Source organism: Pholcus phalangioides, unplaced genomic scaffold (assembly GCF_987345545.1).
Source record: "Pholcus phalangioides strain wild (caught in Gottingen) unplaced genomic scaffold, Ppha-v1.0 ptg000005l_1, whole genome shotgun sequence".
NCBI classification, from domain to species: Eukaryota; Metazoa; Arthropoda; class Arachnida; order Araneae; family Pholcidae; genus Pholcus; species Pholcus phalangioides.
In genome coordinates, this window is record NW_028301598.1 from 12,109,429 (window position 1) to 12,122,796 (window position 13,368).

The 13,368-nt window shown below is 38.1% G+C and overlaps 1 protein-coding gene across 4 annotated transcripts in view; it reads left to right on the forward strand.

The window, feature by feature from the left end:
* Positions 1–5,280, forward strand: part of LOC149086305 (uncharacterized) — a 190,067-nt gene extending 184,787 nt beyond the window's left edge. For all 4 annotated transcript variants that reach the window (XM_089232327.1, XM_089232328.1, XM_089232329.1 and 1 more), the window contains one exon: positions 1,292–5,280. In XM_089232327.1, coding sequence (XP_089088453.1) covers positions 1,292–1,435 — 144 coding nt within the window. In that variant the 3' untranslated portion in view covers positions 1,436–5,280. The remainder of the gene's footprint in view (positions 1–1,291) is intronic.
* Positions 5,281–13,368: the final 8,088 nt, after the last annotated feature.

Genomic DNA, 13,368 nt, shown 5'->3' on the forward strand with positions numbered 1-13,368 from the left:
TAAAAATATCATTTATCGATTGATTTATTTTAAATTTGTACCACGTATATGTAATTGCGTATGCTGTCTTATGCCTGTACAAAATTTTACATGCATTTTGTTACTCAAATTTTTACAAATTTTCAAAACAAAGCATTAAAAACAGTATTTGGTTGGGCATGATAAAATTCTATGAAAAATCAATGTAATTTAATAAAAAGTGATTCAAAAATAAAGAGAACTGTTCAGTTCATAAAATGTTGAAAAAGATTCAGATTGTAATAACTCAATCTTATTCAAAATCAAATTTTAAAAGCTTTCAAAAATTTGAAGAAAAAAAATTATAACAAGTGTATTTTATGAATGTATTTCAAATGTTTTGCGTAATTTTGTAAACTGAACAGTTTCTTCTATTTTGAATTAATTTTTATTCAATTACATTGATTTTATACAATTTTACCATGCGCGCAAGCGGTTTTTAATGCGTTTTTTTTTGTTGAAAATTTGTAAAATTTAAGTATATGAGATATGTAACATTTTGTAGTAGCGTAGAATAACACACACAGTATGTGGTCAAAATTTGGAATAAAGCAATGAATAAATAATATTTTTAATAAAATGTTTCTACATAAGAAAGTTTTTGGCCATGTTAAAGAAAGAGGAATTCCTCCCCTTTAAAAATCCTTTTTTTTTACCGTTAGGTGTCAAAAATGCCATAAAACGGTGAAAAACGTGTCATTATATCCGGGTTCGTGGCATTTTCACCTTCGTTACAAGCAAGGTTTATTAACATTATTCTCTACGCTCTATGGGGATCTTCCCTGACCAACATTTACTGACGTTATAACCGAGGTCGTTACATCCAAGAGTTTTGCATAAACCGACTCTTTGTTATGTTTTTAAACATAACAAAATTCGAGAGCAAATGATGAAATTCAACCTCCGGTCGTTTCGATTGGTATTGGCAGGGCCGCAACTAGATGCTTGGTCAACCGGAGCAAGCACGCATTTTGACGCTCCTTGTAATGCTCAGAAGAGGTTAAAGGCTGAAAAGAGTGAAATATGCGCCCCCTCCCCCGATCCTGGTTATTGTTCCTTCTAGCAGGGCCGCAGCTAGCCATTCCTGTGCCTTGTGCAAAAACTTGAATTTAGGCTCCATTTAGGCCAGAAGGGGACTAATGAACAACCCTTCCAAGTGGGCTCTGTGCGGGTGCGCCTGCCTAGTTACGACCCTGCCTTCTAGTGTTAACCTGCTTGTAAAAATGTTTTTGTCAATACAGTGTACTAGTCTATTCATTCTTTTTCCCCCCAGCTGAGAGCAATGGCAGAGAAAGACGTGAGAAACCTGAGAGAAGAGCTCCTCAAGAAGAAGATCCAAGTCACCTTAACGAGGAACCAGGAACAAGCTGCCATGGGCAACGGCATACGCCAACAATATTTTATAAGCGCCGTATGAGGCAGAATCGACGCATACATCCGTCCTGACCGTGTATATTAATCGATTTCTTTTGAAGTTTCCTAAAAACATGGAGAGTTGCGTGGCATGGTTTCAAATCAGAGACCATCTATGGTCCATCTGTTCAATATTTTTCAATCACAACCCATGATAAGAACTTAATATGTACCGATATTGTACATTTTCATAAACCTTGATAGCAATAATCTTCTTCAGACTGGTCTGTAATAGATCTGCTCTGAGGGCGATAAAATAATAGCCGACATTGTACCTTTCTATTTGCATTCGTGAACAATATGAGCTATACTTGGGGGTGATCAGACTTCCCGAATCGACCGAAACAATCTCGATTTGGAGAGTACCTATACTGGTGTTCCGACTGGTTTTGAAGTTATCCTCCCGAAGCATATAATATAAATTGGCCTTACTAGGCAATAATTTGCTAGAATTAGTGATATTTGGCGATATGTCCCGATTTGGTGTAGTTTGAATATGGTCATCCCATGTTTTATTCAAAGCATAGCGTTTCGGAGTTCCAATTTTTCCTTATGGAAGGGTGACCATATTTTTTCGAGAAAAATGCGAGAAATTGAGATTCTGAATACTGGAGAATAAGGGACATTGGCTTCCCTTTTCAATAATTGGCAATTTTCGAGAAAAGATGCCAATGTAGTGGTGAAAAGTTTAATAGCAAAATTACCAATAATCGTGAAATAAACGGTTACTGCGAGAGAATGGCATTAACTTAAAATGTTATTATGGACATGATTAGCATGATATCGTCATATAATAGGAATTATTCAAATTTATTGTTCTGGTCATAAAACCAATAATAGGAGAATTATGATACTCGTATATGATCATAATTATGTTATAATTTAATATTTATGAAAGTTATCTCCAATGATTTCTGTAAATATTGCAAATTTAAGTAAGCTGCTGTGAAAAAACGGGAATAATTATAGAAACATCCGGGACGACCAGGAATAAGAGGAAATAGAGGAATGCCCCTTTTAAATGGGGGTCATATAATCACTCTAGTTTTACTTATTATAGGGCTAGGATTTTTATGACCGAAAAATGGACAGAATGTGCTCCAAAAACATGAATTTATGCCATAAAAACCTAAAAACATGCTTCCATAAAATAGCCTGATCATATTTCCTCGAGAAAAATAAGAGAACTTACAAGAAATCGGTACTCATTGTCAAAAATGATGCCATAGGTACACAAATAAAATTGTCAATATTTGCTAATATCACAGAAAAATCACCTGTCTTTACAACGATATCAAAGGTAAATGAAATTGTCAATTACTGCTAAAATAAAATCACCAATTGCGGGAAATGCAGCTAGGGAAGAGAGCTTGAGGAGGGGGGGGGGGTCCTTTCTTCATTTTTATGTTCAAATATGCAAAATATGTAAATATGTCTTAAATTCTGAAGATCGTGGAAAATGCCTTAAAATTACTGAAAATCATGAAAAAATGCTTTATCGTGAAAAAATCCTAGTCCTACTTATTAACATACGCTCCGATAGTTTGAAATACTGCCGTCTTGTGACGTGATTGGACAGTTTTAGTTTCGATTTCGTTCTTTGTCAATCAATGTACTACAAAAAGAGGGGTTAATATCTCGTAATTCGATCGAATCGCTCATACATCTGGGACTTTTAATTGAATGATCATTATCGGGTCATCTGTGTATACACGAGTACCCATCATGCATCGCACATGCGCACGTCAAATTTCGACCGTGGTATTTCCTTGAGAATCTACTATTTGAGAGAGAAATCTCTTGAGGTATAATAAGAGAAACAACGTATATCGGTATTATCATAATGCAGGGTGATTCATAAATACGTGTACAATATGATGGGATTCGGAAACTATTTTCCCTATATATATATATATATATTTATTATTTTTTTCCTGTTCTCAAATCATTACTCCTACTTGATATTTTTGCCAGTCCACAAATTATTTTGCCCATTTACGGTATTTATTTTTTGCCGGTTCCCAATATTTCTCCTGTTTGTCTATTTTCTGCCCGTCCGCAAAATGCCTTTCCAATTTACGGGATATATTTTTTGCCGGACCCCAAACTATTCCTCCTATTTACGGGATACATTTTTTGCCGGACCCCAAACTAAACTATTCCTCCTATTTACGAAATTTATTTTCTGCCGGTCCCTGAATTATTCCTGCTATTTAACGGGTTTTTTTTGCCGGTCCCTCAAAAATTATTTCTCCATTTTATTTTCTTTATTTTTTGTTGGTCCTCAAATTACGTATTTCTCCCATTTTTTTTATTTTTTGCTGGTCCCCGAATTATTCTTCCTATTTACAGTATTTATTTTTTGCCGAAGAGAGAGTACGGACATTATTCTACCCACACAATTTTCTTTTTCAGTCTCAAATTATTTCTTATTTATTTTATTTTTGCTAGAGAAGAGAGAGAGAGAGTCCGCAAACTATTTCTCATCTTTATTTTATTTTTGCGGGACTAAAAATATTTTTTCCTATTTACGGGATGTTTTCCGTCGGTCCTCAAATTATTCCTCCTAAAATACGGAATTTTGTTTTCGGTCGTCCCACAAATTATCTGTCCAATTTATTTATTTTTTTGCCGATCGAAAATTATTTCACTTATTTCTTTTTCGCTGATTTGCTATTTCTCCTATTCACGATATTTTTTTTTTTTTGCCAATTCGCTAATTATTTCTCCTATTGAAAAATACTCATTTTTTGCGGGTTGAATGGAGCCCCAAAAAAAATTACATCTACTTTGCATAATAACAACCCTTTCAAGAAGCGCCCCTTCTCAGGGAAAAGTCTACCCCGGGACCCTGAAAAAGCACACTATGGCCTTTCATTTTAGCATAACGTCACTCATTTAAGTAGTGCGACACAAACCCAACAGATGGCAGTCCTGGTCCGTGTCTTTAAAACTCGCTGTTTCACAGCATCTGTAAAACTGTATGCTTCTCAAGGAATCACCCTGTACAATGATTATACCCCCCTGTATTCGTACTGAGAGAAATAGACACCGCCTGGTATGACAATTTCGTATACACGATCGAGCAATAATATCCGCTATTCGTCACCGATTTGAATTGAATGTACAGGGTGAGCATGAAATGAGTTAACCTGTTCAGAACAATTTGAGTGAAATTTCTATACACGCAATCCAAAAGATGTCAGCTTTACAGCAGGGGTGCACAAACTTCTCTCCGCGGGTCAGATATGCGGTAATTCTGCCGATAGCGGATCAGAAACTTGTATATATTGGTTGGCCATATGGCATGCATTTTAAGGGACATGCCCGCAATTTTGGTCATTCAACTTAAATTTAGAATCAAGAATTCACATCTTGCTACTGCAGAAAACTTCGAACGGGCCTAACTTTATTCATGCACACCCTGTACATATAAAAATGGTTATTCAGAATGAAAGCAGAGATTTTTTTTCTTTTTATGAATATTTGACACTAAAATCAATGTGTTATTTTTCTGCCATTTGATAACATGTGCCGATCGTAATGCGCAAACACGATAGAATTTCAGTGTTTAAATTAGCTTAGTTTTTTGGCTCTGTGTATACAATTATTATATAATAGCACGTTTGATTTACTATTAAACATAATAACACGATAGTGTTATTATTATGCGTGTAAATACTTTTAATGTATGTGTGCGTGTTTCTCTGGGTCTGTTTCTTTTTTTCTTGAATGGAAATTTACTCTCGGGCGAATGTTATGTAAATAAATGTTTTTTCAATGTGAATTCAATGTTATTTAGAGAAATTGTTACATGTGTTCTTTTGTATTCGAGAAAATAAAATCGATATAGCAGATGGTGACTCGATTTTTCTTTTGTACAGTATTTCTCTGATTTCGTTTCCTTGTGCAAGACCGTTTTGACATTCGAGTCATAATATTGGATTGGATTTTAGCTCCACTGGTACAAACTAGGTCAAACCGTGCCAAAACAGAATCGTAACATGACAACATTTTGACGTTCGAATCATAATGACATTTGAGCATTTTAATCATGACCAATAGTTATGTATTTTAGTCATAACTAATATCTCAAAATTTCAGTTTTCTCGGCATTTGAGTCATATTATCTGGACTATTTATTAAGTTATAAAATCTTAGATAACTTAGATCTATCTGATATCTCAGAGATTGAGTCATAACATTTCGACATTTGAGTAATGAATAACATCTCAGCTTTTCGGGCATAACTAGCATCTTGACATTTGAGTCATCTCAGCATTTGAGCTAAACATCATCTCAACTTTTAGCTAGACATACAAATACAACGCCACAACAGGCAAACTGCCCAACGAGGTGGCTGACTTAAGAACATCATGGATCCCCGAGCCATTTTTTGGAGGCCCTACCTACTTCTGCTGCACCCCCCTCCCGCGGAACCCCCCAACGAACCGGTACATGCGGTAATGTGCGTGTACGTGTAGTGAAACCTGACGTGAAGTTTTTTTGTTTCTCTGTAATGCTTGCTATGTGTAGCGCCGCCATCCGCCACCAGTCTTTTTCCAACTATGAGTGAAGTGTTATGATTGAATATTTATCGTTGTAGGATTGTTGCTCTCTGTGGCGAGACTTTTTAACGGGGAGATCGGCTCGCATTTGCGCCTTGAAGTTGGGAACCACAGAAAACCAACTTCAGCCAACCACCACTGTGGGGTTCGAACCCGGATCCCCGCATCGCGAGTCCTTCACTATAACCACTCGACCACCACAGCGGCACATCTAGGCATTTTAGTTATAACTAACATCTCAGCATTTGAGTCATAACATCTAAACAATTGTCATATCGTCCCCCCGCATGCCAGATGCACAAACGTGTAAATGTTCCTTCTTTTTTTTATCAGCTGGTTGGATATGTTATTTTGCCTGAAACGCGAATGTGCATCCCTATTGAAACAGGTGTTACAAAATATTTCAAGAAAATAAAATAACATACAGTAACAAATGGAAAAAGTAAACACATTCTAACGTCACTTCCCACGTTTTTCTCCAAGGACATTGCACATCCGTGCTTCTGGCATGAGAACGGACGATATAATTTTTATCATCGTATTCGAGCTATAACTACTAACATCACATCATTTTAGTCTAAACTCTGAATATTTGAGTCTTCACATCACAACATTTCAGTAATCACATTACAGCGTTTGCGTCGTAGCATTTCAACATTTGAATCTTAACATCTCAACATTAAGTCATAGCATCTAAATTGTTAATCCATCTTCACCATTCGAGTCAAAATCTAGATATTTGTCTTAAGTCGTAACATCACAGCATTCAAGTCATAACATCTCGGCATTTCCGTTATAATCGACATCTCAACACTTGAAGATCGTCGCGATTCTACACTCATGTCCATAAATTAAGGATAATTCAGAATCACACGGAAATCGAAATCTAAAGTAAAAATTTCACCTGTAGAATCATCACACACATCTGCAAGAATGATATGCAAATTTCAGGAAGCCACCAGATGATGCCGATAGTACATCACAATGACGAGAGTGTAAGAGGGGGGTGTATAAGGAATGGTGGCAAAGAAGTGAAATTGTTCACAAGAGTTCTGTAAGGCGAATAGTTATGACACAGAGGACGCATGTGGTTATTTTTTTACGTGGCAGAATTATCAGCCGCCTGGAATGGGGGCCTACTCAGATGGAAGTATCCGAGGAACTTGGAATTGCCCAAAGTGGCAACGAGTGCCCAATTGCCCTAGAGTGGCCTCATCTCTAGGCTTTGGCAACGATTCCAAGATAACGGATATGTCAGTAGACGTTACAGTACAGGTCGCCCCCGAGTTACAACGCCGAATGAAGACCGGTATTTGGCAGTAACTGCCAAAAGAAGCAGACGGAGCACAGCATCCGACCCGTCTCGTCAGCTATCTGCAGCCACGGGTACCACAGTTTCAAGGCAAACCGCGCACAGACGTTTGGGAGATATTGGTCTATATGCTCGCAGGCCTGTCAGATGTGTTCCACTCACGGCAACTCACTGTCGGCAGCGATTAGCCTGGAGTAGAGAACATGCAATGTGGACATCGTCACAGTGGGCTTGTGTGATGTTTTCCGACGAGTCTTGCAGTCTGATTCACGTCGGACTTTCAAATGGAGAACGCCAGGTACCCGTTACCACCAAGACAACATCACTGAACGACACCGTTACGGTGGTGCAGCATTGCTCGTTTGGGGTGGAATTATACTGGGTTCCAGAACAGATCTGCATGTTCACAGCGGAACCATGAAAGCCCAAATTTATCGGGACATCATTCTGGAACAACATTTACGTTTGTTTAGGGGTGCCATGGGCGCAAAATTTGTGTTTATGGATGACAACGCCCGTCCTCACCGAGCAAACATCGTAAACGAATGCCTTGAATCTGAGGATATAACCCGTATGGAATGGCCAGCATTCTCACCTGACTTGAATCCGATAGAGCACGTGTGGGACATGCTTGGCCGACGAGTTGCAGCCCGTCAACCACCTCCTACATGTGTACTTCGGAGAGCATTGCTTGCTGAGTGATCTTCCCCAAGATCAGATCGGTAATTTGATACTCAGCATGCCTAGGCGTTGTACGGACTGTATTTCATCGCATGGGAGACATACAATGTATTAACCATCATACCAACCATGTAATAGTAAGTTTTTGTAAAGGAGATATATTTTACAATTGCTCCAGGCAGCAAAAATCGTAGTTTTTATGAATGGTATCGTACATACACCATCGTTTTTGTTGTTTAATAAATGGGCTTTATGAATAAGTAACTTTTGTTTTGTTTCTGAACCTTTATTTGCCGGAGCTGGCATTATCCTCAATTTATGGAGTGTAGATAGCCTTCTACATCTAACCTTCCCGCTGGTCGGATGTTGCTCCCTCTCTATCGCGTTTTTATAACTACAACCTAAAATGTTTTTAAGTTTGTTAAATCGTTAACAAATTGTTATTAATAAATAGTTAAGTTTCATCGCCCTGGCTTTTGTCTCCTGCATTTGATGCGATCCTCAAGCACGTAAAATGTCCTTTTGAGAATATGGAGTCTTGCCGATGTAGGAGTTTACAGTATTCCATCCGCTCTGCCGCATGTGGTGACCTGACAACTACAGGACTGAAGGTTGAATCGTTTGTCCTCAACCACCAAGTCCATTTTGCTAGCTGCCAGTGAGGATGATCTGTCAAGACTCGCTGTTTTAGTAGACAAATTTTGCGAGTGTTCTGAAAACGCAATTATGACTGTTGATAAGGTGCATTTAAATAAGAAATTGGATAACTTGCGAAATCAAGTTGATCGGATTAATCGATCAACTGTTAATCGCAGTTAAAATTTTTAGTTGAGTTAATCGACTAGATCAATTCGATTAAAGTTTTCATTAAAAGTTGTGAATTATAATCGGTTTTTTCAAAAAAAAATCATGTTCGAATCGGTACAGAACATTTTTGATAAGTGACCATGTTTAAAAATATTTGACTTAATATTTTGATCAAATTAGATTCAACGAAAACTGATGATTTCAAATTGAGCTTGATGCGAGTTTTAGACGAACAAAATTTATTGTCTCCACTATGAGCAGTAGTTCTTCGTATTCTTGGAAGCATCAGCTCATCTCATAAGTACCATTCGAGAAGAGTTTCTAGAAACACAGTATGATCGGAAGTAGTTTCGAAATGAGTAAATAAGATTTTAAAAAAACAAAAAGATCCAAGTAAAGAAATTACAAATTCCGGCAACTATGTTCAGCATATCAAATTGCTTGAAGCGGGAGCCTTAATTTCTTAACCTATTCCTACATTTGTTTGCATCTACCGAATAAGTGAGTGAAATGAATAAAACATTTTTTATAGCATCCACAGTCGAATACCGTTATAGCGAACATTTTTATAATCCGCCAGATAAGTTTGCAGAGAAACAATGCGAAAACCTGGAATTCCTTTATAACGAAGTGATTTCTCCTGTCTCTTGGAGTTGTTATAACGAGATCCGACTGTATTAATATTATATGGTCACAAAAAGTGGTCGATTAATCGATTAACCAGTTAAAAGTTTTAATCGATTCCCAGCCCTAGTTAGAATCTTCTATCGCTGAGAGAGCAAAATGAATTCTAGGTTGATGCGTTGTTTCTCTGTAAACTTATTACACTTTGATCTTAGCCAAAAGGCCGAGAAGTGATTTTGCCAATTTTGATAAATACAAAGAAACTCTTTCTTAGTCCTAATACTATCAGTTTTATCATATGGTTGACCAATCTGGGCAATTAAATTTATTGATGAATTTGAAAATACCTTTGGTATGTTCGCAAAAGAGATTCTATACATTCAATATAATATACCAGGTAATATGATTAGAATGGAATTGGGCCAGCCAAGAGTCTGTCTTGCTGAAAAAGCTGGTTTTAAAGTTTTATCTTCGTATCCTTGCAATTAATGACACTAGATTTACAAAAATATGCTTGTTGGAACTTAGACGCAAAGCTTTGAATAACCTTAATAATGTAAATAACTGGCTCCTCGACGTTTGGAAAATCTTCGATGAAACTGGCTTCAGCTTTCTTAAATTTTCTCAAGATCCCACAACAATTAAACAACATATACCCCTTATTGTAAACATTCTAATCTCACAAAGTATCCAGCTTGACACACAATATGTACAATCCTGCTATGGGTCATCTTTTTATAGAACAATAAAAAAACTCCTTTGGTTTGGAAGAATATTTAATAAATAACTGCAAAATTTGTTTTAAAAGAGTCTCGGTTCAGTTGCGTTTTGGCAGCCTAAGAGTCAGCCTGAATCCAAATCAGACTATTTGTATCGACCCATTAAAAAATTGTACTTTCTGCAACCTTAATCAATAGGAAACATGGAAACATTTATTTTCGGAGTGTCCAACCTACGCATCCTATAGAAGGCGATACTTCAACAACATGACCTTAAACATAACACGACACTGAATAATATTGAAATAAAAAAAAAATTATTTTTTAAGAGCTGTTCATGGTTTGCGTTCCCTCTATGGAGACCAGTGATCTTATATATATATATTTATTTTGTAGCTTCCGAATTTTAAGTCTCGCATGATCTGAAACAGCTGCATGAGGAAATTCGATCTAATGTCATCCTTTTATCTTTGAATAAGGGATCCTTTGATCAATAAATCCCCTCATCTTGTAAAACGATATAAATGTGAAAAATATGGGCGTATATATGTAAATATGTGCATGTTAACCCCCTCACATACCTTGATCGGGGTTTGCGAATTTTTTATTATTTATATATTTTTCCCCAATTTTGTTATCTCCCTCTTCTTGTATTAGATAGCTGTGTTTTGTCACTAATACGAATTAATGTTATCGTTTCTGATTGTTGCATTCTAGTATTGTGATGAGCTAGGGCTCAAACAATAAATATTCAAATTCTGTAAACTTATCTGGGGGATTAGAAAGGGGTTGGTTAAAACGGGATTCGACTGTACAGCGCAAACAAATCCGGTCTCTCAAACAAAATGGGGAAGGTGCTGGTACCAAAAAAAATTCGGGAATCATGCAACCAGGTGCGTCAGACCTTGTTCATTTGCAGATTCAAAAACTAGTTTCGCCGGAAAAAAATGCGACAATTTTTGTCAAACCGGCGAGCATATATCGCAGGCTTTTCGTAACTGAAAAAATTTCAAAAACGAAATTTTTAGTCGATACTAGAATCGATGTAAGCCGCTACCCGGTTTCGTATCTTTCGAAAAAAATCCAGTTGCGAAATTTACATTTGTAGCTGCAAATGAAACAAAAATACGCACATTTGGTTCGAAATTATTGGCACTTGATTTTGGCCTTGATCAAAATTTTCAATAGCTTTTCGTAATCTCTGGAGTTTGGAAACCCACAATAGGTGCCGATTTTCTCACATGACAGTGTAATGTGATAGGCCTCCTCGTGGTGCACTCTGCGTAACGCCAAATCTATACACGTCATTGCCTTCACATCCTTCATTTTCAATAGCCCAGATTACATGATTATTTCTACACATCTTACAATACTTGTCTTGCGTCTCGTTTTGTCCTGTCCTCGTCTTTTATATACAGCCCCTCATTGTGGGCCCCGCTCGGGAGGGGAAGTTCTCCCAGACGGAGCGTTACATGTAGCATGTGCCCTATCCGAGACGCTGTCTACCCTCGTGTTTGCCGTGCGAGGAGACTCGCAAGGCTATTTTTTTTCCATTGGAAACCTTTGTCACTTCCTTAACAACAAACAGGAGGCGAACGCAGCCAAGCAGTACCATCCCCCAGCAAAACTGGTCTTCATCTGGCCCAACAGGATTGGATTGGATTTTAAATTTATTGGCGCAAGGACCAATTTGGACAAACTGCGCCAAAACAAATATAAAAATAAGAAAAATGTCCTTTTGTCATGTCAAACACAAACTGTGCATGATAAAAAAGCAACATGAAACGTACAAACCAATGGCTTTGATGAATCGCTATTGTCATTTAAAATGTCATGAAGTGAAAGATGACTTTGACCAAAAGCGGTCGTAAAATGATGACAATGTGAACAAGTAAAAGCATGAGCAAGATTGTGACAATGAGGGCACTGCGGTTGACACTCTCGTAGTAAAAGATATGATTGTGTGATGCGACTGTGTCCTATGCGTAACCGGGCAAGCAGAACTTCCTCCTTTCGGTTAGTTCTGCAGCTCGAACGCCAAAGGCCAAGTGTGGGCTTGATGGCATGCAGTTTATTATTTACTTGATTGTTCCAGTGCTCCTGCCAGCGGCGATGCATCACTTCCCGGAGGATTGAGAAGTGGTCACTGGCAGGTACCAAAAGGCTATTATCAATGTTGGTTGTTGTTCGAGCTGCGGTGTCTGCTTTTTCGTTGCCCGGTATTCCTACATGACCTGGTACCCAGTAAAATTTTACTGTGGTACCATGATGAATGAGGTAATGCAGTTCATGAAAAATGGCATGAATGAATGGATGAGTGTGAAAAGTGAAGGAACACAGTGCTTGCAATGCGCTGAGAGAGTCGCTATAGATGATGCATCGTCGGTGGCGTTTGCGTCGTATATGACGTAGAGCCTGAAGGATTTCGTACAGTTCTGCCGAATAAATAGAGAATGTGTCGTGAAGTTTGAAAGATGTCTCCTCACAGCAGATGTAGGCACAACCGACATGGCCAGGGCTCTTGGAGCCATCGGTATATATGGGGAAGTACCTATTGTACCTGTGCCTGAAGAATATCTGTCGATATATAACATCTGCTGTGGTGGCTCTGGGGTATAACGATAATGAAAGAGAGACATCTGGCAGAGACTGCTCCCATGGTGCCAGTTGCCAAGCAACTGGGGCCACACGACTGATGTCTACTTGCATTTCTTCTACAAGTGCCCTCATACGAAGACCGTAAGATGGAACACATGAAGGTCGAGCAGCAAAAAGTCTATGAAATGACGGATTAAAAATGACACGATGAAGTGGATGACCTGGTAAAGACTTCATTTTGATATAATATTTCAAAGAAAGTTGTTGGCGTCTTGATGTCAGTGATGGCTCGTTGCATTCGACATAGAGGCTTTCCATGGGAGAAGTTCGGAAAGGTCCAGAGCAAATGCGGAGAGCGAGATGATGAATTGGGTCGAGCCCACTCAGATAGCTCCGAGGTGCCGATCCGTATACAATGGAGCCGTAGTCGAGCTTCGATCTTATTAAAAGCTTTATATAAGTGAAGGAGCGACTTACGGTCAGCTCCCCACGATGTAGAAGAGATGACCTTCAAGAGGTTCATTGTCTTCATGCAACGAGCTCTTAATTGCGCAATTTGAGGTTTAAATGTAAGTTTCTTGTCAAATGAAATGCCGAGGAATTTTGTATTCTCTACAATAGGTGGACG